Source organism: Mesoplodon densirostris, chromosome 3 (assembly GCF_025265405.1).
Source record: "Mesoplodon densirostris isolate mMesDen1 chromosome 3, mMesDen1 primary haplotype, whole genome shotgun sequence".
Lineage (NCBI taxonomy): Eukaryota > Metazoa > Chordata > Mammalia > Artiodactyla > Ziphiidae > Mesoplodon > Mesoplodon densirostris.
In genome coordinates, this window is record NC_082663.1 from 60,946,122 (window position 1) to 60,968,995 (window position 22,874).

General features: G+C 37.4%; 1 protein-coding gene across 3 annotated transcripts in view; it reads right to left on the minus strand.

Annotated features, from left to right (window-relative positions):
- Nucleotides 1-1,174: 1,174 nt before the first annotated feature.
- The window catches only part of CERT1 (ceramide transporter 1), a 135,364-nt gene continuing 113,664 nt past the window's right edge, over nt 1,175-22,874 (minus strand). For 2 of the 3 annotated variants that reach the window (XM_060093059.1, XM_060093058.1), the window contains 6 exons: nt 16,926-17,058; nt 16,009-16,079; nt 10,220-10,348; nt 9,543-9,672; nt 7,931-8,067; nt 1,175-4,258 (listed from right to left, as the gene is read on the minus strand). In XM_060093059.1, the coding sequence (XP_059949042.1) occupies nt 7,940-8,067; nt 9,543-9,672; nt 10,220-10,348; nt 16,009-16,079; nt 16,926-17,058 (591 nt within the window). In that variant the 3' untranslated portion in view covers nt 1,175-4,258; nt 7,931-7,939. The remainder of the gene's footprint in view (nt 4,259-7,930; nt 8,068-9,542; nt 9,673-10,219; nt 10,349-16,008; nt 16,080-16,925; nt 17,059-22,874) is intronic. The other variant, XM_060093057.1, reaches the window with a different exon arrangement.

The following is a 22,874-nucleotide window of genomic DNA, read 5'->3' on the forward strand; positions in this document are numbered from 1 at the left end:
TCATTTGTAGAGACGTGGATGGACCCAGAGACTGTCATGCAGAGTGAAGCAAGTCAGAAAAACAAATATTGTATATTAATGCATATATGTGGAATCTAGAAAAATGGTACAGATGAACTGGTTTGCAAGGCAGAAATAGAGACACAGATGTAGAGAACAAACGTATGGACACCAAGGGGGGAAAGTGGGGGGGTGGGGGAGGTTGGTGACAGTGGGCTGAATTGGGAGATGGGTATTGACATGTATACACTAATATGTATAAAACAGATAACTAATAAGGACCTGCTGTTTAAAAAATAAAGGAAAAAAAAAGAACTACACCGTATTTACAGGTTATATTCCAAAGCCAAGCCTAAGGCTAAAGCTGCAGTAAGTTAAAATTGTTCTTGAAAAACTTCTTAAAAGTGTGCCATGAGGGTGACAATACTATTTCTCTGTCAATAAACCCAACGGACAGATTTTCTCTCCAGCATCCCCTGAGATTAAGTAGTTGGCTTGTATGTGAGGTCATATTGTTTGGATGGTATTTATCTTTGAACACCAGGAGAAAAATATGCTCAGTGCCTTTCAATATGGAGGAAACCAACGACCAAGTGAACTGCAAATCCACACTTCCCATCTCATCGTGGTTCTAGGGCGTAAATTCCCTGAGTGTAACAAGTGGAGCTGGCCATATTATTTAAATAAATGAGGGATGATTTTTTTATGGTTAAACGCATATAGCTAACTTTCATGTGTGTATGACTGGCTGGGTTTTAGAAACACCCAGCTGCATATGGCTTCACTCTCTAGCAACTGAAAAAAAACTTTTGGACCAAGGTCCATAGTAAAAAAAAAAAAAAAAAAAAAAAAAATCATTTAAAACTGTAACTTACTACACACACACACACACACACACACACACTCTGTGTGTGTATATACAATACAGGCATATACATACACATATATATGTAAAAAGGTTCACAAAATATTTACCTTTATTACATCCTATGTATTTGATCTATTCCATTCTGTTCTACTTTCTTAAAATTTTTTTAGGTTGCAACTCAGTAGTTTTCTTGATGCCCAACCGGGTTACAACATACAGTTTGAAGAACATTGAACTGGAGTATTTCAAGCTCTTAACTACTCAGAGAATTATGTAGGGCAGTACCTGGGGGTTAAGAAAAACAATCAAGCAAGCACATTTGTCCATAATATTTTAATACTTTTCCACTTTTAAATACTGGTTTTAATTTTGTGATTGTAACATGGAAGATCCAACTTTATTATTTTTTAAAAACATCACCAGGATCATAAAGCTATTTAGAATACACTCTACACACTCCCAAGGTACTTTAAAATGATTATGTTTTGAGTTTGTAGATGAACAATGACAATAATCCAAATACACTGTCTGTACAACTTGGATCAAATAGTGGTGAAAGTGTTTAACTGGACAAACAACTGATAAGCTTAAAGATAATCAGCACAATTTCACAAGAGAACCAGCTCAGCCCAACTAAAATTTTCTCAATAGCAATTGACACTGATGTTGTATAGGAGTACAAATTAGTTGATGAAACTGAACAAATGGGAACCCCATTCCTCCTTTTCCTTCTTTTGTATTCCTACATCCCTCCCAGTCATCCTCCTCCTTGGTCTGGCTACCCCTGCGGTGAACCCAAATCAAGAGCTGCTATGATCACCCTCCACCTCAAAATCAGGAGCCCTGAATTCCAAGTGAAATACTGTGCTCTCTTGAACTGTACAGTGGGCACTCAGGGACAAAACCCCTCATCACCAATATTTTTCATGTTTCTATCACAGTACGAAAGAGTAACTGAGTAGAAAAGAGAGTAAAATTATAATTTTTTTTTTTTTTTTGCTTGGGGAAGAGAAGTAGGAAATAACTGTGGATAAGAAAACATCATGTATATTCAATATGTAGGAATTAGCCTTATGGAAATAGTTCTAGAGGGTCTGAATGCTGTCTAAAGGGCTAGTACCTCTCCAAATTTTGATCTCTTTTAAACTCCTTTCATATTCCCCAACTCATTTCTAAATCTGGTTGGGCAGGATTAACCCTAGTGAAGTACCAGTGCAATTACCTGAAGGTAAAATGTATCTTTTTCTTTTCTTTTTTTTTAATACAAATATTTTTCCTGTAATCATTTTATTTACAGAATTGCAAAAGTATATCATTAACATTTAGTGCAAATGCAACTAATGTAGGTTTAGACACTGCTCTGTAAACTTTCCATACCTTTGTAAAATAAAGCTATCCAATTTAGTCATGATAGTACCAGAAATGGCAAACAGATAAACATTTATAGTGGGCATATAGAATTGTTTTTGAAGATTCCCATCAGTGGCTATGGTGAATAAACCTTCCCTCCCCAACCCTCCCATACTCCCAACCCCAATCCCGCAACTGATTGTAAAATAAAATACACATTTGAGGTATAAACTTTTCTTTTTTAAACATCACAATATAAAATGTTAACTGGTGATGTAGTAAACTGATAAGATAATTTGTCTTATTTGCCTTAACTAGCATTACCACCATATAGGCACTTTTTCCTTGTAGTCAAATTATGAATAGTATTTTTCTGTAATAAGGCATATTCCATGCACATCATTTAGAGAAAGGTAAATTAAAAAATAGAAAAGATTTATGGAGCATGAAATCTGCGTGCATGTAATGTAAGCATATGTTTTATATGTATTTTCCTCTCTGTACAGACTAATAAATACCACTTTATCTGATGCAAGTAATTCACTTCCAGGATTGTGTATATTAAGTGATCAGACTAATCCCATCATTAAATTATCACCTTGCATTTATCATTAAGACTCCATTACCATGTAGGAAATATATACAGGACATGTTCCACATGATTTTCTGCTTTACAAAATGGGTCTGGTTTCTGTGTTTCTATAGAGATCAACAAGTCAGCAAAGCATCTACAAAATGCCTCTGATTTACGTAAGCACATTTGTGTATAAACACAGTGAAGATTCTGAAGTGGGCAGTCATTTCTACTTCAATGAGTACCATTCCCTGCCTCTGCTCCATGTTTCAGGGTTTTTCAAAGGGGCCTAAAACTAAAAAAGGTATTTTACGTTTAACTTCTTACAGCAACAAAAGGAAGAATTTGTTTGAATCACATGGTTTTCTTTACTGCCCTGTTGAAGTTTCTGATCAAGAGGCAAACAGGAGCGGTGCCCACATTTTCTATGCATATCTTGCAATGTATCTTTTAAACTGACCCAAATTAGAAGAACAAACACGTTACTGAATACTAGAAATATAGAATCAAATGCCAAACTCAAACAGTGAGATTTGCTGGAACATGTAATACCGTATATCCTCTCACAAATTTCAGGAAAACATAAGCTCATTTTATTCTGACCGTTTTACCAGAAAGTAGTTTATGCCTATAAGGTTGTACAGATATTTCTGTTTGGAGGCAGGCAGAACCAATTTAGAAATTACCAAATTGTGTTTGTAACAAACTGAAAAAAATCTGTAGCACACAGTACACAACTAAAAATACAATAGAAATATAAAGATATCTGGAGAAAAAAATAAAGCTTTTCACTCTTTCTCCATCAGAACCAAAGTTCTTCATGGGAGTAAGACTATAGAAAAGGCGAAATCACAGGTTATTGACAGCCCTCAGTTATTAAGAGACACTTTACATGACAACATGAATTATTATAGAAATCAGCAGCAATGAATTCTATGATTATACAAAGCAAAAAAGTCAAAAAATTCTGGACACTGATTTGACTGTAGGCCTAAAAAAAGAACCTCATCCAGAAATTTGGTGCACAGAAAGCACATGCCCCATGTGCGTCCAACTTTTGTGCTTTTCTCTTGTGCACAAAGCCTGGTACAACTGAGGATCTTAGGCCAAACCATAGTAAATTAAAAATTCTGAAAAAGTTTCCAAAAATTAAAGCATCGATTCCTAGTTGTGATTCAAAGTTGATTTTTTTTCTCTTCTAGGAGCAAGCAAATAAAAATATAGCCATATACATGTAATTTTACATGTATTTATAGTTATATGCTGAGCAAGGAGATCTAGCAAAAGACAGCTAGTGTTAAGATGTTCAGCTTTGCTATTGCAGTATTTCTTCATTTTTGTACACAAGGCCAAGGTGTTGGGCCATAGACAAGGCTATAGATCCTATGTTCCAGCTTAGAGCATTCAATTTTGTTTTTTAATTTTTTTCCTCCAACATGGAATGTCACACAGCCTTGTTTCAGTCACTGTAGGAAAGAAAATGACAAGTAAAATATTCAGCACTGTATTATTTACTAACAGCTGCAGTACTACCAGAACAGACTCCTCCTACCTTCTGAACTCATGTAATGCACAGAATCTTTATCGAAGTTTATATTTTAAGGATTTTTCACCTTTAAGAATATAAAATTATTAACTTTATATATTTGAAATTTATCATCCGAAAGGAATAGAAGGTATAAGAAATGTTCTGAAAGTTAGAAAAAATTAAAAAGGGCAATGTGCTACAAGAAGCAAAGAGGGAATCAAGTAGAGGTTTCTGGATCCATACCCCATAAACTGGAATTTCCTTCTTAGTGTTCAATAAAAACTATGCTATAGAATATCATTTATCAAGAATTAAAAAAAATTATTTAGGCTATGGGAAAGAGGTCTGCCTTATCTTAAGAAATACTGTGTCAAATGAGTTTAAGAGTTTTGACTAAGTTTTAAATATCTTTGGGCCTCATTAACTCTTTATGGAATTTCTCTAAAGATGATACACACTATTGAAAGTTACTATTTCTCCATCACCAAAATTAAGAATGTTAGCTTTCCTAAGGTTTCAATGCTAGGATCCACTTCACACATACATCTTCCAAAATTATTATGAAACAATTATTACTTTAGGTAAGTGAAGATTTATTTTAGGTAAATGAAAATTTGGTTCTCTGCCGGAAAGAAGCTCAATCTGGACTCAAAAGGCCAGAGCCAAGTTTTGGCCAGTGAGTCTTTCCAGTTCTATCTTTACACACACACGTCCACAAACAATGGTACCATCTCCTTCCCCTAATATGAATTCTTTTCGAAGGATTTCGAGCCCTTCCCTCTAGGTCCACAAAAGAAGAATGTGTACACTCGTGGGCGCACACACAGTCAGTCAATAAAACAATGCCCCAAATCCAACAGTTTAGAGGCAAATGCTGTGAACATGTTAGCATGTATTTTGCAAATATTTTCAAAATTATTCTTCTCAAACACAGTTGAGAGCATGTTTTATTATATAACTGCATTCTGATTTCTTTTGCTTAATACCCAGTTATATTTTCTACCCTTCTCTGCAGGGCTGAAGGTAGAGGTGAAGAGGGAAAACAGATACAGCTGCAAGCTTGGTCTGGTTCAAGCAAACAGCAACTCTAGAAATCTTAAGGCTGTGGGGAGAGACACCCAGCTAAGTAAGATGACAAGCCTGCTGCCATCATGTGGCATCACGTTTTCAGTGTATTTGATAAATACAATGCAGTGACAGAATCAATAAGAAGTTATGTGTCCAGATCGAGCCGTAACAATTCTGAAGTACAAGATATCCTAAAACTAGTGCATTTTGGCAGTGCATTTATGCTTTAAGAGAATCCCTCAAAGGTCAGGCTTTGTCCCAAACACTAACCATTCAGAGAAGTAAGACTAGAACCTGTTTAACATTTTCATGTAACCTGTTTTCCTGGGAAAAGCTACATATCTGGGACATCAATGCACTAACCCTTGTGTTAATGTCTGAAAATAAATTTAGGCTTTGAGTTTTTTTTTTTTTTCTTTTTGCGGTATGCGGGCCTCTCACTGTTGTGGCCTCTCCCGTTGCGGAGCACAGGCTCCGGATGCGCAGGCCCAGCGGCCATGGCTCACGGGCCCAGCCGCTCCGCGGCATATGGGATCCTCCCAGACCGGGGCACGAACCCGTATCCCCTGCATCGGCAGGCGGACTCTCAACCACTGCGCCACCAGGGAGGCCCCGAGTTTGTTTTTTTTTTAAGAAATAGCACACTAAACACATTATCAGAAACCAGACTTAATTAAAAGTATAGTCACTACAGTTGACCCTTGAACAACATGGCTTTGAACTGTGCACATCCAACTACATGCAAATTCTTTTCAGTACTACACGACCTCGGGTTGGTTGAATCCTCGATGCAGAGGCACCTAGGACATGAAGGGCGGACTGTAAGTCATACGCGATTTTCATCTGTGCAGAGGGCCAGCGCTCCTGACCCCCACGACGCTCATGGGTCAACTGTATATGGTTATTAACTATATTATTTTTATCTAAAGAAATTGACTCAAGAATATAAGTTTCTCAGCAAATGATTTAACAGTCAATGTAGGTGAGCATGAGAGGATGGTCATAAATACTTACTGCTTGTGAATTATACTTTGGTAATATCTATTACAAATTTAAATGTTAACACTCAGAGAGTTTCACAGAAATCGAATTATACAAATCATTCTCAAACGGATGAAAAGATGCTCAAATTCATTTGTAACAAGAGGACTACGACAGTTATTTTTTTGGCCATGCCACGTGGCTTGTGGAATCTCAGTTCCCCGACCAGGGATTCTGGAATCCTAACCACTAGGCCACCAGGGAACTCCCAAGAGGACTACAATGTAAACTACACTGGGAGAGTATTTTTCACCTATCAAGTTGGAAAAAAGTCAGAGAGTTTTATTTCATACGTTGTGTGAGAGGGTCAGAGAAACAGGCACTCCAACGTGTTATTGCTGGTGAGCTGGTAAATTAATACGACCTCTACAGAGGCCAGTAGCTAAAGTACAGATGCACACGCCCCCCAGAAGTGCCAGCAGTGCCTCATCTAGCAACTTACCCACATACAAAATGACATACGGATATGACTGCAATACTGTGTGCTCTAGCAAACATTAGAAACAACTTTAACATCTACAAATGGAGGACTGGTTAGATAAACTGTGTACATCCATACACATGGGATCCTACATAGCCATAAACAAAGAATAAAGCAGCTCTGCACGAATACGGAAAGACCTTCAAGATAAAGCATATGCAGAAGCAAGATGCAGAACCCTGTGCAGAGTATGCAATTTTTTTCAATAACAATAAATGTATGTGGGGGAGGAATACACTTATATTTGCTTATTCAGGTGAAAACGAAACATCTCTGGAAAGACACAGGAACTTACTCACAGCAGCTATACACTTGTATGCGTGGAGGGGGGGGGCGGGCGAGTGTGGTGGTGCAGAACTGGGTGAGCAGGGGACAGGGGATGAATTTTACTGTGTATCTTTTCATACTTTTGACTTCTGAACCATGTTAACATGTCACTTATTTAAGAAAAATTAAAGAGTTCAGCTCCTTGCACAAAGACAGTCAGTGCAGCATTATTTGACACTAAAAATATGGAACCAACCAGACATTAACATGGGACAGTGGTTAATAAATTCTGCAACATTTATACAACAGATGTTAAAAGAATGAGATGGTTTTGTATGTCTCATATCTTTATAAGGACTAACAGTCAAGATATATTAAGTAGAAAAAGCAAGCTGCAAGATAATGCGTTGAAAAAAAAATTTTTAGACATATGTCAATACATATGTACAAGTCTGGAAGAATATACAACAAACGTTAACACTAATTTCTGGGAAGGGAGAAACATAGGGAATTTGTACTTCTGAAATTTTATAGTTCTGTAATATTAAAATTTCCTTCAATTAAGCAGACATTATTTAACATAAACAGAAAAAATAATGAAAAATTAAGTTTTAAAGGCTATAAAAACTACAACTCTTCATATCTGGAAACATCATGTAAAAGAAACTACTTTCAAAAACTAACTTGTAATGTCTGCAGAACCATATTAGTCTATAAAGTTTAAAAAAAAGAATAACATATATTTTCCAGTACCTGTTAATACTAGAACAAAATAGGTTTTCCTGCAGTTTTTTCTTGTACGTAAGAAGTAAAACGTTTTAGAAACTTTGGATACTCTCGTTTTGCCACTGCCCTTAACACTGAGGCTGGTGCCCATCCTCCAGGGTTTACTGTGAGACAAAAGAAAATGAAAACTGTTAAGATAATTCTCCAAATACGTAAAGCACTCATTTTGTTCCTTTGTTTTTTTAAAATTCCTCACACTGAAAAAGCATCTCTTAAAAGTCTTGACCACTCAGTCCTTAGTACTGTACTAACCACCAGATGAGAACAGATAACAAATAAGAAAACATTTATTACTGTTCTAAAATGTTCTTGGTTCCCTAAATTATAAGCAAATATTAGTATAGCAACACTTTAGGTTACTTAAGGCAGATTTATTCAATGAACTCTACTATAATCAAATAGTAACTTGCTCAGGCATAGTTGTCTCTTTAAACATACTAGCAGTGATGGCCCTGTATAAAGAAGGTTTGAAGGTTTGATTAGAGGGACTCCAGTAACTACTGCAGGTAGGAAATAGGTGTAGCAAGGAACCATAACAAGTGATAAACAGGGCTGTCCAGCAGTAGGCCAATGTGAAATATGTCACTAGCAACTAAGAAAGAAGTAGGGAGCAAAGATTCAGAAAACTAAAAAGCCTGACAACAAGAAAAAGAACTGTTGGGCCTCCCTGGTGGCGCAAGTGGTTGAGAGTCCGCCTGCCGATGCAGGGGATACGGGTTCGTGCCCCGGTCTGGGAGGATCCCATATGCCGCGGAGCGGCTGGGCCTGTGAGCCATGGCCGCTGAGCCTGCACGTCCAGAGCCTGCGCGTCCGGAGCCTGTGCTCCGCAACGGGGGAGGCCACAACAGTGAGAGGCCCGCATACCGCAAAAAAAAAAAAAAAAAAAAAAGAAAAAGAACTGTTCACCTGAAACTAACATAATATTTTATATCAACTATATTTCAATTAAAAACAAAAACAAAAAAACACACAAAAAACCAAAATTATAAAGTAAAAAAGAAGAAGAAAACTATTTCCAGTAATCCAACAACCAAGCAACAATTCAATATTAACATTTTGTTGTATTTCTTTCCAACTTTTCATATATATATTCTTTTCTTCTTTTAAAAATTATTGAAATGGTATTTTGTATGCTTTTTCTCACCCCACTTAACATTATGTTGTAAACATTTTTCTAAATCACTAAATGGTCTTTGAAAATTTGGGGAAAAAAAGAAGTGTTAATTTTCTTTCTCACTGTTGCTTATTTTCCTAATTACACATATTCTATTAGGCAAATATCTAATAAAACAGTTCTTAAAACCAATAATATGTAATAGTGATCTAAAGATGAAGTTAAAAAATTTACCTATCCAACCCCAGCTTCAGAAATTCTGATACAGCAGTTATTCAGACATGTATATTTTGAAAGATTCCCGATTTTGATATACATCTCTCCAAATTAAAAATTACTAAATCTAAAGGATAAAAACTAAAAAGACATTTATAAATGGTATTTGTCCAAACTGTGAGTTATCATGTAGATCACGATAAAAACATCCATATTACTAAGTAGCAAAAACAAAACCAAAATACGTACCATTAGCTACATATGTAATCTTGCATAGAATGTTGTCCCTGCTAATCTCCTGGTTTCCCTCTGGCGGGCTTACCAAGGTTTGACAAATCATAGCAATATTTATTTTGGCACGGACACATCGATTGTTTAGCTGCCAAAACAAAAAATAAAAACAAAACACCAGTGTAGAAGATACCCAGTATTTTGTAACCTCTTCTGGTCTAATTCTACATTAGATTAACCAAAACCATAAATCATCTACATCTCCCACAAAATCTCATAAGCACTAATAAAGAATACATGCCAAGCTGATACGACACCAGGAATGGTTTTCCCCCCTCTCAAGTAGTAAAAGGAGCTAAACAGAGGTAGAAACCACAGAGGTTTTGCCAGTAGTTGATCACGGCTTGAGAGACAACTGTGAGAAGTAGCCTACCTATACTACCCATTCAGCTGTCTCATCTAACCTCAGGAGGGAAGAAAAACAACCCTGCTGGGATGCTCATGGCCATGACTGTTGCCCTCAGATAACACAGTGGCTATACTCTTCCAAGAAGCCAACTTTAATAAACAAAAATTTCAGAAGCATTTTCAAATTAATTATCTCTGTATGTGTGGTATGTGTTTATCACTTTTGCCCTGTGTTGTATATTTAGCTTTGTATTGTACAATTATACACATTTATACAATGTACTTACAGGAGCACTGTTGTGATCCACAGAAAAATTACAAACTATCCAAGTTTCCGGGTCATTTTCAGTCAAGGCTGGTATCTTTCGAATGGCAGAAAGATATAATACATCCCGCTGAGAAGCAGGCCAAACTCTCTGTGGAAGAAGTACAAATCTTTTGAAAATTTGAACTACTTTTTTTTTTTTTGGCCACGCCACGTGGCATGCAGGATCTTAGTTCCCTGACCAGGAATTGAACCTGCACCCCCTGCAGCAGAAGCTCGGAGTCTTAAACCACTGGACCGCCAGGGAAGTCCCCAAAATTTGAACTTTTTATTCATATATAATATGGAACTAACAAAGAAACAAGTGTAAAACTAATAAATGCCTTTAAGGTAACATCTGTCAAATTTTAAATGGAAAGCACCCACCAAAGGATTGATTATGAACACTGAGTTCAAGGCTTTTAAGAACATACCAAAGGACCAGGGATCCAACCCCGGCCTCCCTGCATTGGGAGTGAGGAGTCTTAACAACTGGACCACCAGGGAAGACCCTATTTTTCCTTCTTTTTAAATGTGGTAATATATACGTAACATAAAATGCCATAAATAATTTTTAAGTGTACAATTCAGTAGCCTTAACTATATTCACAATGTTATGTAAATACCACCACAATCTAGTTCTAAATGTGTCATCACTCCCAACAGAAACTCTGTACCCATTAAGCAATCACTCTGCATTAGCCCCTCCCACAGCCATTAGTCCACTTTTTTTTTTTTTTATAGTTTTTATTCTTGGCTGCGTTGGGTCCTCGTTGCTGTGCGTGGGCTTTCTCTAGTTGTGGCAAGCGGGAGCTACTCTTTGTAGCAGTGATCAGGCTTCTCATTGTTGTGGCTTCTCTTGTTGCAGAGCACAGGCTCTAGGCACACAGGCTTCAGTAGTTGTGGCACACAGGCTCTAGAGCGCAGGCTCAGTAGTTGTGGCACATGGGCTTAGTTGCTCTGCAGCATGTGGGATCTTCCCAGACCAGGGCTCAAACCTGTGTCCCCTATATTGGCAGGCGGATTCTTAACCATTGTGCCACCAGGGAAGCCCCATTAGTCCACTTTTAAGGATAGTATTAAGCCTCTGTTTCAACTGTTCAGAACAAAGATTTTAAAAGCAAGTATATTAGGGAAAGAGCATGCTCCTTTGATATCACAATCATATTTAAAGAATTCCAAAGCAGTAATTTAATCTTCCAACTTCATGGTATGCATTCCAACATACTGTTGGAATGACATGGAACCTAGGTCTCTGAAAACTGGGACTATGTACTTTTAAATGAGAGAAAATACGCACAGGGTCTTTCCCGATTGCTGAATTTAATAAATCGCCAACAACTCAGTGTCAATACAACACAGAGCATTTGCAAAGTGAAATGGTTCATCTTTTAAAGATACAAATTTTCATTAAGTTGATGAAAGTAGTGCTGGGCAAATGTATGTGAAGCCAGTAATAAATGAAAATGTGGCCATATTAGAACTAATGGATGCAAATCCACAAGGATGAAGATAAGACAGAAATGTAAAGAGTGAGAATGACAAGTATCAAGAGATGAGTAGCCCTTTTAAAGACCATATTATAAAAGAAGCCAAATTTAAAGAGAAAGATGTTGAATAGTTATTGAATTTTGTTGAAAAAATTATGCCAGGACAATTCATTTATTCAAATAATTACAACTGTAACTTAAATTTTGTTACATATAAAGTACATTATTTTAATAATTTTTAGTTTTATTTTTCCAGAAATAATCCTAATATAACCTATATATTCCTCCTCTCCATCTACTATTTACCAAGTGAAGTACTTTCAGCAGACGATTTTCCAGGATCAATTACCTTCACAGAATAAGAGTCTTCTGATTCTAAATGACTGGTCATTTATTTTCATTGCAAATTACAGGACAACTAATATTTTAAAGTCTACTAAATTTTAGACTTCACTTTTGACCCCCCTAAATCAGTAGGTTGAAACAGAATCTTCATTGTTATACATTTCTTGAGTAGCTGTCATATAAAAGGAAGCCTAGGTCATAGTCTTTAAATATAAGATGCCTCAGATGACAAGACTGAGCTCAAGATATACACAGCAAACCTAAAATATTTTCAAATATTCAGCTCAGTTAAAAATTATTTTAGAAACTTCCACAAGCCTCTTAGATAACCTCATCCACCAGAGGGCAGACAGCAGAAGCAAGAAAAACTACAGTCCTTCAGCCTGTGGAACAAAAACCACATTCACAGAAAGATAAACAAGATGAAAAGGCAGAGAGCTATGTACCAGATGAAGGAACAAGATAAAACCCCAGAAAAACAACTAAATGAAGTGGAGGTAGGCAACCTTCCAGAAAAAAAATTCAAAATAATGGTAGTGAAGATGATCCAGGACCTTGGAAAAAGAATAGAGGCAAAGATCGAGAAGATGCAAGAAATGTTTAACAAAGATCTAGAAGAATTAAAGAACAAACAGAGATGAACAATACAATAACTGAAATGAAAACTACACTAGAAGGAATCAATAGCAGAATAACCGAGGCAGAAGAACGGATAAGTGACCTGGAAGACAGAATGGTGGAATTCACAGCTGCGGAACAGAATAAAGAAAAAAGAATGAAAAGAAATGAAGACATAGAGTCTGTCATACAGAGTGAAGTAAGTCAGAAAGACAAATACCATATGCTAACACATATATGTGGAATTTAAGAAAAAAAATGTCATGAAGAACCTAGGGGTAAAACAGGAATAAAGACACAGACCTACTTGAGAATGGACTTGAGGATATGGGGAGGGGGAAGGGTAAGCTGTGACAAAGCGAAAGAGAGGCATGGACATATATACAGTACCAAACGTAAGGTAGATAGATAGTGGGAAGCAGCCGCATAGCACAGGGAGATCAGCTCGGTGCTTTGTGACCGCCTGGAGGGGTGGCATAGGGAGGGTGGGAGGGAGGGAGACGCAAGAGGGAAGGGATGTGGGAACAGATGTATATGTATGACTGATTCACTCTGTTATAAAGCAGAAACTAATTAAAAAAAAAAAGAAATGAAGACAGCATAAGAGAACTCTGGGACAACATTAAACGCAACAACATTCACATTATAAGGGTCCCAGAAGGAGAAGAGAGAGAGAAAGGACCCAAGAAAATATTTGAAGAGATTATAGTTGAAAACTTCCCTAACATGGGAAAGGAAATAGCCACCCAAGCCCAGGAAGCGCAGCAAGTCCCATACAGGATACACCCAAGGAGAAACACACCGAGACACATAGTAATCAAATTGGCAAAAATTAAAGACACAGAAAAATTATTGAAAGCAGCAAAGGAAAAAATGACAAACAACATACAAGGGAACTCCTATAAAGTTAACAGCTGATTTCTCAGCAGAAACTCTATAAGCCAGAAGGGAGTGGCATGATATACTTAAAGTGATGAAAGGGAAGAACCTACAACCAAGATTACTCTACCCGGCAAGGATCTCATTCAGATTCAATGGAGAAATCAAAAGCTTTACAGACAAGCAAAAGCTAAGAGAATTCAGCACCACCAAACCAGCTCTACAACAAACGCTAAAGGAACTTCTCTAAGTGGGATACACAAGAGAAGAAAAGGACCTACAAAAACAAACCCAAAACAATTAAGAAAATGGTCATAGGAACATACATATCGATAATTACCTTAAACATGAATGGATTAAATGCTCCAACCAAAAGACACAGGCTTGCTGAATGAATACAAAAACAAGATCCATATATATGCTGTCTACAAGAGACCCACTTCAGACCTAGGGACACATACAGACTGAAAGTGAGGGGATGGAAAAAGATATTCCATGCAAATGGAAATCAAAAGAAAGCTGGAGTAGCAATACTCATATCAGATAAAATAGACTTTAAAATAAAGAATGTGGGCCTCCCTGGTGGCGCAGTGGTTAAGAGTCTGCCTGCCGATGCAGGGGATACGGGTTCGTGCCCCGGTCTGGGAGGATCCCATATGCCGCGGAGCGGCTGGGCCCGTGAGCCATGGCCGCTGGGCCTGCGCATCCGGAGCCTGTGCTCCGCAATGGGAGAGGCCACAACAGTGAGAGGCCCACATACCGCAAAAAAAAAAATAAATAAATAAAGAATGTTACACGAGACAAGGAAGGACACTACATAATGATCAAGGGATCAATCCAAGAAGAAGATATAACAATTATAAATATATATGCACCCAACATAGGAGCACCTCAATACATAAGGAAACTGTTAACAGCTATAAAAGAGGAAATCGACAGTAACACAATAATAGTGTGGGACTTTAACACCTCACTTACACCAATGGACAGGTCATCCAAAATGACACAATAGACCAGATAGATTTAATTGATATTTATACGACATTCCATCCAAAAACAGCAGATTACACTTTCTTCTCAAGTGCACATGGAACATTCTCCAGGAAAGATCACATTCTGGGTCACAAATCAAGCCTCAGTAAATATAAGAAAACTGAAATCATATCAAGCATCTTTTCTGACCACAATAGTATGAGATTAGAAATGAATTACAGAGAAAAAACATAAAAAACACAAACACATGGAGGCTAAACGATACGTTACTAAATAACCAAGAGATCACTGAAGAAATCAAAGAGGAAATCAAAAAATACCTAGACACAAATGACAATGAAAACACGATGATCCAAAACCTATGGGATGCAGCATAAGCAGTTCTAAGAGGGAAGTTTATAGCTGTACAAGGCTACCTCAAGAAACAAGAAAAACCTCAAATAAACAATCTAATCTTACACCTAAAGGAACTAGAGAAAGAAGAACAAACAAAGCCCAAAGTTAGCAGAAGGAAAGAAATCATAAAGATCAGAGCAGAAATAAATGAAAAAGAAACAAAGAAAACAATAGCAAAGGTCAATAAAACTAAAGGCTGGTTCTTTAAGAGGATAAACAAAATTGATAAACCATTAGCCAGACTCATCAAGAAAAAGAGGGAGAGGACTCAAATCAATAAAATTAGAGATGAAAGAGGAAAAAAAAAATTATTTTAAAAAAGAAAAATGAAGTACTTACTGAATTATCATGTTTCTTATATAACATACAATATTGTTTTTGATGGATCTCTACAAATTTTTAATTTATTTTATTATTGTTTATTCAATATAATATTTGGCAATTTTCAGAAAGGGAACAGAGCAGAATAAGAGAAATATTCTATAATTTAAATATCTACATTAACAGAAGAAGAAATGAAGTGAAAGGCAACCAATTTAAATGACAATGTTTCTTTGTGCTCTGGTGTATGACCATCCTCTCAATAGCTGATGCTCAGCAATTTTCCCTTCATGTCAGATAATCCACTTAGATCACCTTTACTTCTGAGTCTTAACACAGACTAATAACATACTTTGCATTTCCCTATTATTCTCACAGGAAACTGATTCGCTTTCATATTTGGTAATTCATCTATCTCCTCTAGAGACTAGATGCTAGAAAAACATTTAAGTGGATTTTCGTACTTTCTTGTCCAGACTTAAAGTTTGCATAACTAACTGTACATCTTTGTCAAACACACTGTTTCTGGGTATTTCTCAGGTTCTTATTTTCACCCATTTCTGCTTTAAATGAACTGAAATTACCTTTCAAATACATGAAATTCATGAATTGTTAATAAAGTCTTAAAATCTTTTGTGGCACTTAATTTCCTCACAAATTTTACTTTAGAGAATTTATATGTCTCTGTTTGAACTACACTGGAATCCTTTTGGGATGAAAAGATATTTACCTTGTGCGTTTGATAAATGATGATTGCATTATCAGCTAATGTTTCCACCACATGAAAGTTTTCTATAGTTGCTGCAATGAAGAAAAAATGTTAGCAGTCAAAAAAGATATATTACCTTTTCCCAGAATGTGATTATTGAGAAAGTCAATTACAAATGGACATTATAGTAAAATGAACAGGATCCTACCCTATGTAGGCTAAGTCCAAATGGAAAGCAGTTTAGTATTAGGGCTATAGATGGTGGCTGTGAGACCTAATCACCAGGAAATCTCATTAGCTTCCACTGCAAGAGAGCAATTCTAATCACCATTTCATTACTAGGGTACAAATTATTCCCTAACACTATGACCCCTCCCCTCCCTCTAATCCTTAATTTATTGAAGCTGAATAAGTTGTTCTATTTAGGTTTAGGTGACTATGTTCGTGAGAGTGTCAAACTGCCACTGATAAACATGTTGTTCAGAAGTACCCACATTTATGAAATTGGATGCCTGAGGGGATCAAATAACTCTAAACAAACCACAGCAGGATTCAGCTACAATTTATGATGGAAACAAAACAGTCTAGAAAAAGAGAAGATGATAAAACAGAAACCTTTTATTTTAGTCCTGGCTTTTCCAATAATTAGTTCTGTGGTCTATAACAAATCACTTGAGCTATCTGAACTTTACTTTATTACCTACCTATCACACAGGATTATTGAGGTAGCAGATCAAATGCTATACCTTACTGAGAAGGATTTTGTACAGTGAAAAGCTCGATTTAAATGTAAGGTATTATCAGTTCCCTATACGATTCTCCAGATATTTTCTATATTGACTTTGTAAACCATAGATCAGATGTAGAAAGCCACGTTAGATTTGGTATTAAATTCAAACTAATAATTTTATCAAAATATACTAATAATGGCAGCTTACTTTCCCAATCATTGCGAACATCAACATTCCAGAAGTAATTGCAGACCTCATGTCCTGTAACACCTTTAACTGCGTGGGTAGCTTTCAAAGGATCCAGAACAATCCCGTTTTCTTCTACTTCTCTTCTGTATACCTAGAGGATATATTTTAAAACATGTTAATACATATTGATAATTACCTTAAAAGTAAATGGATTAAATGCTTCAACCAAAAGACACAGACTGGCTGAATGGATACAAAAAACAAGACCTGTATATATGCTGTCTACAAGAGACCTACTTCAGACCTAGGGACACATACAGACTGAAAGTGAGGGGATGGGAAAAGATATTCCATGTAAAAGGAAATCAAAAGAAAGCTGGAGTAGCAATTCTCATATGAGACAAAATAGACTTTAAAATAAAGACTATTACAAGAGACAAAGAAGGACACTACATAATGGTCAAGGGATCAATCCAAGAAGAAGATATAACAATTGTAAATATTTATGTACCCAACATAGGAACACCTCAATACATAAGGCAAATGCTAACAGCCATAAAAGGGGAAATCAACAGTAACACAATCATAGTAGGGGACTTCAACACCCCACTTTCACCAACGGACAGATCATCCAAAATGAAAATAAATAAGGACACACAAGCTTTAAATGATACATTAAACAACATGGACTTAATTGATAGTTATAGGACATTCCATCCAAAAACAACAGACTACACTTTCTTCTCAAGTGCTCATGGAACATTCTCTAGGATAGATCATATCTTGGGTCACAAATCAAGCCCCGGTAAATTTAAGAAAATTGAAATCGTATCAAGTATCTTTTCCGACCACAACGCTATGAGACTAGATACCAATTACAGGAAAAAATCTGTAAAAAATACAAACACATGGAGGCTAAACAATACACTACTTAATAACCCTTCCCAGCCCAGTATCTGGGGCCCTCATCTCCCAGGGGTGGGGCAGGACTTTCCCTGACTTCTTCCCCAGTGCGTCCCGGCTTGAATGTCCTCAGTTATCACCCACCACTCTGCGTCCCGCACCATGCATGAAGCTGGATGCCCAAGAGCCCCCAGCTCTGAAGAAATCAAAGAGGAAATCAAAAAATACCTAGAAACAAATGACAATGAAAACACGACGACCCAAAACCTATGGGATGCAGCAAAAGCAGTTCTAAGAGGGAAGTTTATAGCAATACAATCCTACCTCAAGAAACAAGAAAAATCTCAAATAAACAACGGAACCTTACACCTAAAGCAATTAGAGAAAGAAGAAAACAACAAAAAAAAACCCCAAGTTAGCAGAAGGAAAGAAATCATAAAGATCAGCTCAGAAATAAAAGAAAAAGAAATGAAGGAAACAATAGCAAAGATCAATAAAACTAAAAGCTGGCTCTTTGAGAAGATAAACAAAATTGATAATCCATTAGCCAGACTCATCAAGAAAAAAAGGGAGAAGACTCAAATCAATAGAATTAGAAATGAAAAAGGAGAAGTAACAACTGACACTGCAGAATTACAAAGGATTGAGAGACTACTACAAGCAACTATATGCCAATAAAATGGACAATCTGGAAGAAACGGACAAATTCTTTGAAAAGTACAACCTTCAGAGACTGAACCAGGAAGAAACAGAAATATAAACAGACCAATCACAAGCACTGAAATTGAAACTGTGATTAAAAATCTTCTAACAAACAAAAGTCCAGGACCAGAAGGCTCACAGGTGAATTCTATCAAACATTTGGAGGAGAGCTAACACCTATCCTTCTCAAACTCTTCCAAAATATAGCAGAGGGAGGGACACTCCCAGACTCATTCTACGAGGCCACCATCACCCTGATACCAAAACCAGACAAAGATGTCACAAAGAAAGAAAACTACAGGCCAATATGACTGATGAACATAGATGCAAAAATCCTCAACAAAATACAAGCAAACAGAATCCAACAGCACATTAAAAGGATCATACACCATGATGATCAAGTGGGGTTTATCCCAGGAATGCAAGGATTCTGCAATAAACACAAATCAATCAATGTGATACACCATATTAACAAACTGAAGGAGAAAAACCATATGATCATCTCAATAGATGCAGAAAAGGCTTTTGACAAAATTCAACACCCATTTATAATAAAAACCCTTCAGAAAGTAGGCACAGAGGGAACTTACCGCAACATAATAAAGGGCAGATATGACAAACACACAGCCAACATCGTCCTCAATGGTGAAAAACCGAAACCATTTCCACTAAGATCAGGAACAAGACAAGGTTGCCCACTCTCACCACTATTATTCAACATACTTCTGGAAGTTTTAGCCACAGCAATCAGAGAAGAAAAAGAAATAAAAGGAATCCAAACCAGAAAAGAAGTAAAGCTGTCACTGTTTGCAGATGACATGATACTATACATAGAGAATCCTGAAGACGCTACCAGAAAACTACTAGAGCTTATCAATGAACTTGGTAGAGTAGCAGGATACAAAATTAATGCACAGAAATCTCTTGCATTCCTATATACTAATGATGAAAAATCTGAAAGAGAAATGAAGGAAACACTCCCATTTACCATCGCAACAAAAAGAAAAAAATACCTAGGAATAAACCTACTGAAGGAGACAAAAGACCTGTATGAAGAAAACTATATGACACTGATGGGAGAAATTAAAGATGATACAAACAGATGGAGAGATATACCATGGTCTTGGATTGGAAGAATCAACATTGTGAAAATGACTATACTACCCAAAGACTACAGATTCAATGCAATCCCTATCAAACTACCAATGGCATTTTCCACAGAACTAGAACAAAAAATTTCACAGTTTGCATGGAAACACAAAAGACCCCAAATAGCCAAAGCAATCCTGAGAAAGAAAAACGGAGCTGTTGGAATCAGGCTCCCGGACTTCAGACTATACTACCTAGCTACAGTAATCAAGACAGTATGGTACTGGCACAAAAACAGAAATATAGATCAATGGAACAGGATAGAAAGCCCAGAGATAAACCCATGCAGCACATATGGTCACCTTATTTTTGATAAAGGAGGCAAGAATATAAAATTGAGAAAAGACAGCCTCTTCAATAAGTGGTGCTGGGAAAACTGGACAGCTACACGTAGAAGAATGAAATTAGAACACTCCCTAACACCATACACAAAAATAAACCCAAAAACGATTAAAGATCTAAGTGTAAGGCCGGACACTATAAAACTCTTAGAGGAAAACCTAGGCAGAACACTCTATGACATAAATCACAGCAAGATCCTTTTTGACCCACCTCCTAGAGACATGGAATAAAAACAAAAATAAACAAATGGGACCTTATGAAACTTAAAAGCTTTTGCACAGCAAAGGAAACCATAAAGAAGATGAAAAGACAACCCTCACAATGGGAGAAAATATTTGCAAATGAGGCAACTGACAAAGGATTAACCTCCAAAATTTACAAGCAGCTCATGCAACTCAATATCAAAAAAAACAAACAACACAATCCAAAAATGGGCAGAACTAAATAGACATTTCTCCAAAGAAGATATACAGATTGCCAACAAACACATGAAAGAATGCTCAACATCACTAATCATTAGAGAAATGCAAATCAAAACCACAATGAGGTATCACCTCACACCAGGCAGAATGGCCATCATCAAAAAAATCTACAAACAATAAATGCTGAAGAGGGTGTAGAGAGAAGGCAACCCACTTACACTGTTGGTGGGAATGTAAATTGATACAGCCACTATGGAGAACAGTATGGAGGTCCCTTAAAAAGCTAAAAATAGAACTACCATATGACCCAGCAATCCCACTACTGGGTATATACCCCGAGAAAACCATAATTCAAAAAGAGTCATGGGGCTTCCCTGGTGGCGCAGTGGTTGAGAGTCCACCTGCCGATGCAGGGGACACGGGTTTGTGCCCCGGTCCGGGAAGATCCCACATGCCGCGGAGCGGCTGGGCCCGTGAGCCATGGCCGCTGAGCCTGCGCATCCGGAGCCTGTGCTCCGCAACGGGAGAGGAAAAAAAAAAAAGAATAGACTTGAGGTCACGGGGAGTGGGAAGGGTAAGCTGCGACAAAGTGAGAGAGTGTCATGGACTTATAAATACTACCAAATGTAAAATAGATAGCTAGTGGGAAGCAGCCACATAGCACAGGGAGATCAGCTCGGTGCTTTGTGACCGCCTAGAGGCGTGGTATAGGGAGGGTGGGAGGGAAATGCAAGAGGGAGGAGATATGGGGATATATGTATATGTATAGCTGCTTCACTTTGTTATAAAGCAGAAACTAACACACCATTGTAAAGCAATTATACTTCAATAAAGGTGTTAAAAAAAATCAAAAAAACCCAAACATGTTAAAAAAAAATCCGAAACTACAAACTTGAAATCATGTTTTACCATTTAGCAGCTTTTTAGAATTTTATGTATGAAAATATACTTATGGAACATAAATATTCTGCCAAAAAGTTTAAAATTTCAAATTATTGCCACATAAAATATTTAAAACTACAAATCCAAGGTAAACACCAAGTATGAAACATATGCATATATGATGAATGACTAAATTACTGTGAGTTGTTGAAAGAGTAAATATATCAATTTAAATTAGGCATTATTTACTGAACATTCTCAAAGACCATTCAACATGGCTGAGAAGGCCAAATAAAGCTAGTTGGAACATAATCTCCTTAGGGACAGTGACTTAAGGCAGCTCTGGTCAATGCTGTATCCCCACCATCTAGAACAGTATCTGAAACACAGCAGGCACTCATATTTGTTGAACCAATGATGGAAAGCTAAAATCACTTAAAGATCAATGATATCTTGCTTTTAAATACTGAGGCTGCAAACCTAAAGGTCTATCTTGCTTTAAATACTGAGACTGTATACACAAACTGCTGAACAAAATTAATTACTTCAAAATTACAGAGGGTTTGCTACTTTAGACAGCCCTGTAGTAAGTTCTTTTGAAAAATGAATAAACATGTTATCACAGGGAAGACCAGCTCTCAATTTATGGAGTGCCTATGGTGCCAAAGACTGTGAGGCATTTCACATTATTTTGCTTTTACAATCTCTCTCTCCAAAGTACCTTTCCTTACATACTTATTCATGTTATTGGGACTGATATTTTCCCAGTCATGGAAACTGGGAACTCTAGACTTTTGATTCCTTCCCTCACATTTCATGTAGCTATTAAGCTTATTACTAATCTTCTATAAGACATCCAAAAGCTTGACTTTTCTACTATTGGATACCTTTTAAAAAAATTTTTAAATTTTATTTATTTTATTTTTGGCTGCGTTGGGTCTTTGTTGCTGTGTGCGGGCTTTCTCTAGCTGCAGCGAACGGGGGCTACTCTTTTTTTTTTTTTTTTGCGGTATGCGGGCCTCTCACTGTTGTGGCCTCCCCCGTCGCGGAGCACAGGCTCCGGACGCGCAGGCTCCGGACGCGCAGGCTCAGCGGCCATGGCTCACGGGCCCAGCCGCTCCGCGGCATATGGGATCCTCCCAGACCGGGGCACGAACCCGTATCCCCTGCATCGGCAGGCGGACTCTCAACCACTTGCGCCACCAGGGAGGCCCGGGGGCTACTCTTTGTTGCAGTGCGTGGGCTTCTCATTGTCGTGGCTTCTCTTGTTGTGGAGTGTGGGCTCAGTAGTTGTGGTGCATGGGCTTAGTTGCTCTGGGGCATGTGGGATTTTCCCGGACCAGAGCTCGAACATGTGTCTCCTGCATTGGCAGGCGGATTCTTAACCACTGTGCCACCAGGGAAGCCCTGGATACCTTTTTTAGGTAAGCTTTCATGACCTCATACCTGACTCTGAAGTGTTTTTCTTGGTCTCTAGTTTCATCCCTATCAGCCTAGTCCTCCAAAAATGTTACTTCGTGTACAATGGCTAGCCTACTGCTACAGACAACAGAAAATTCTGTTTAGT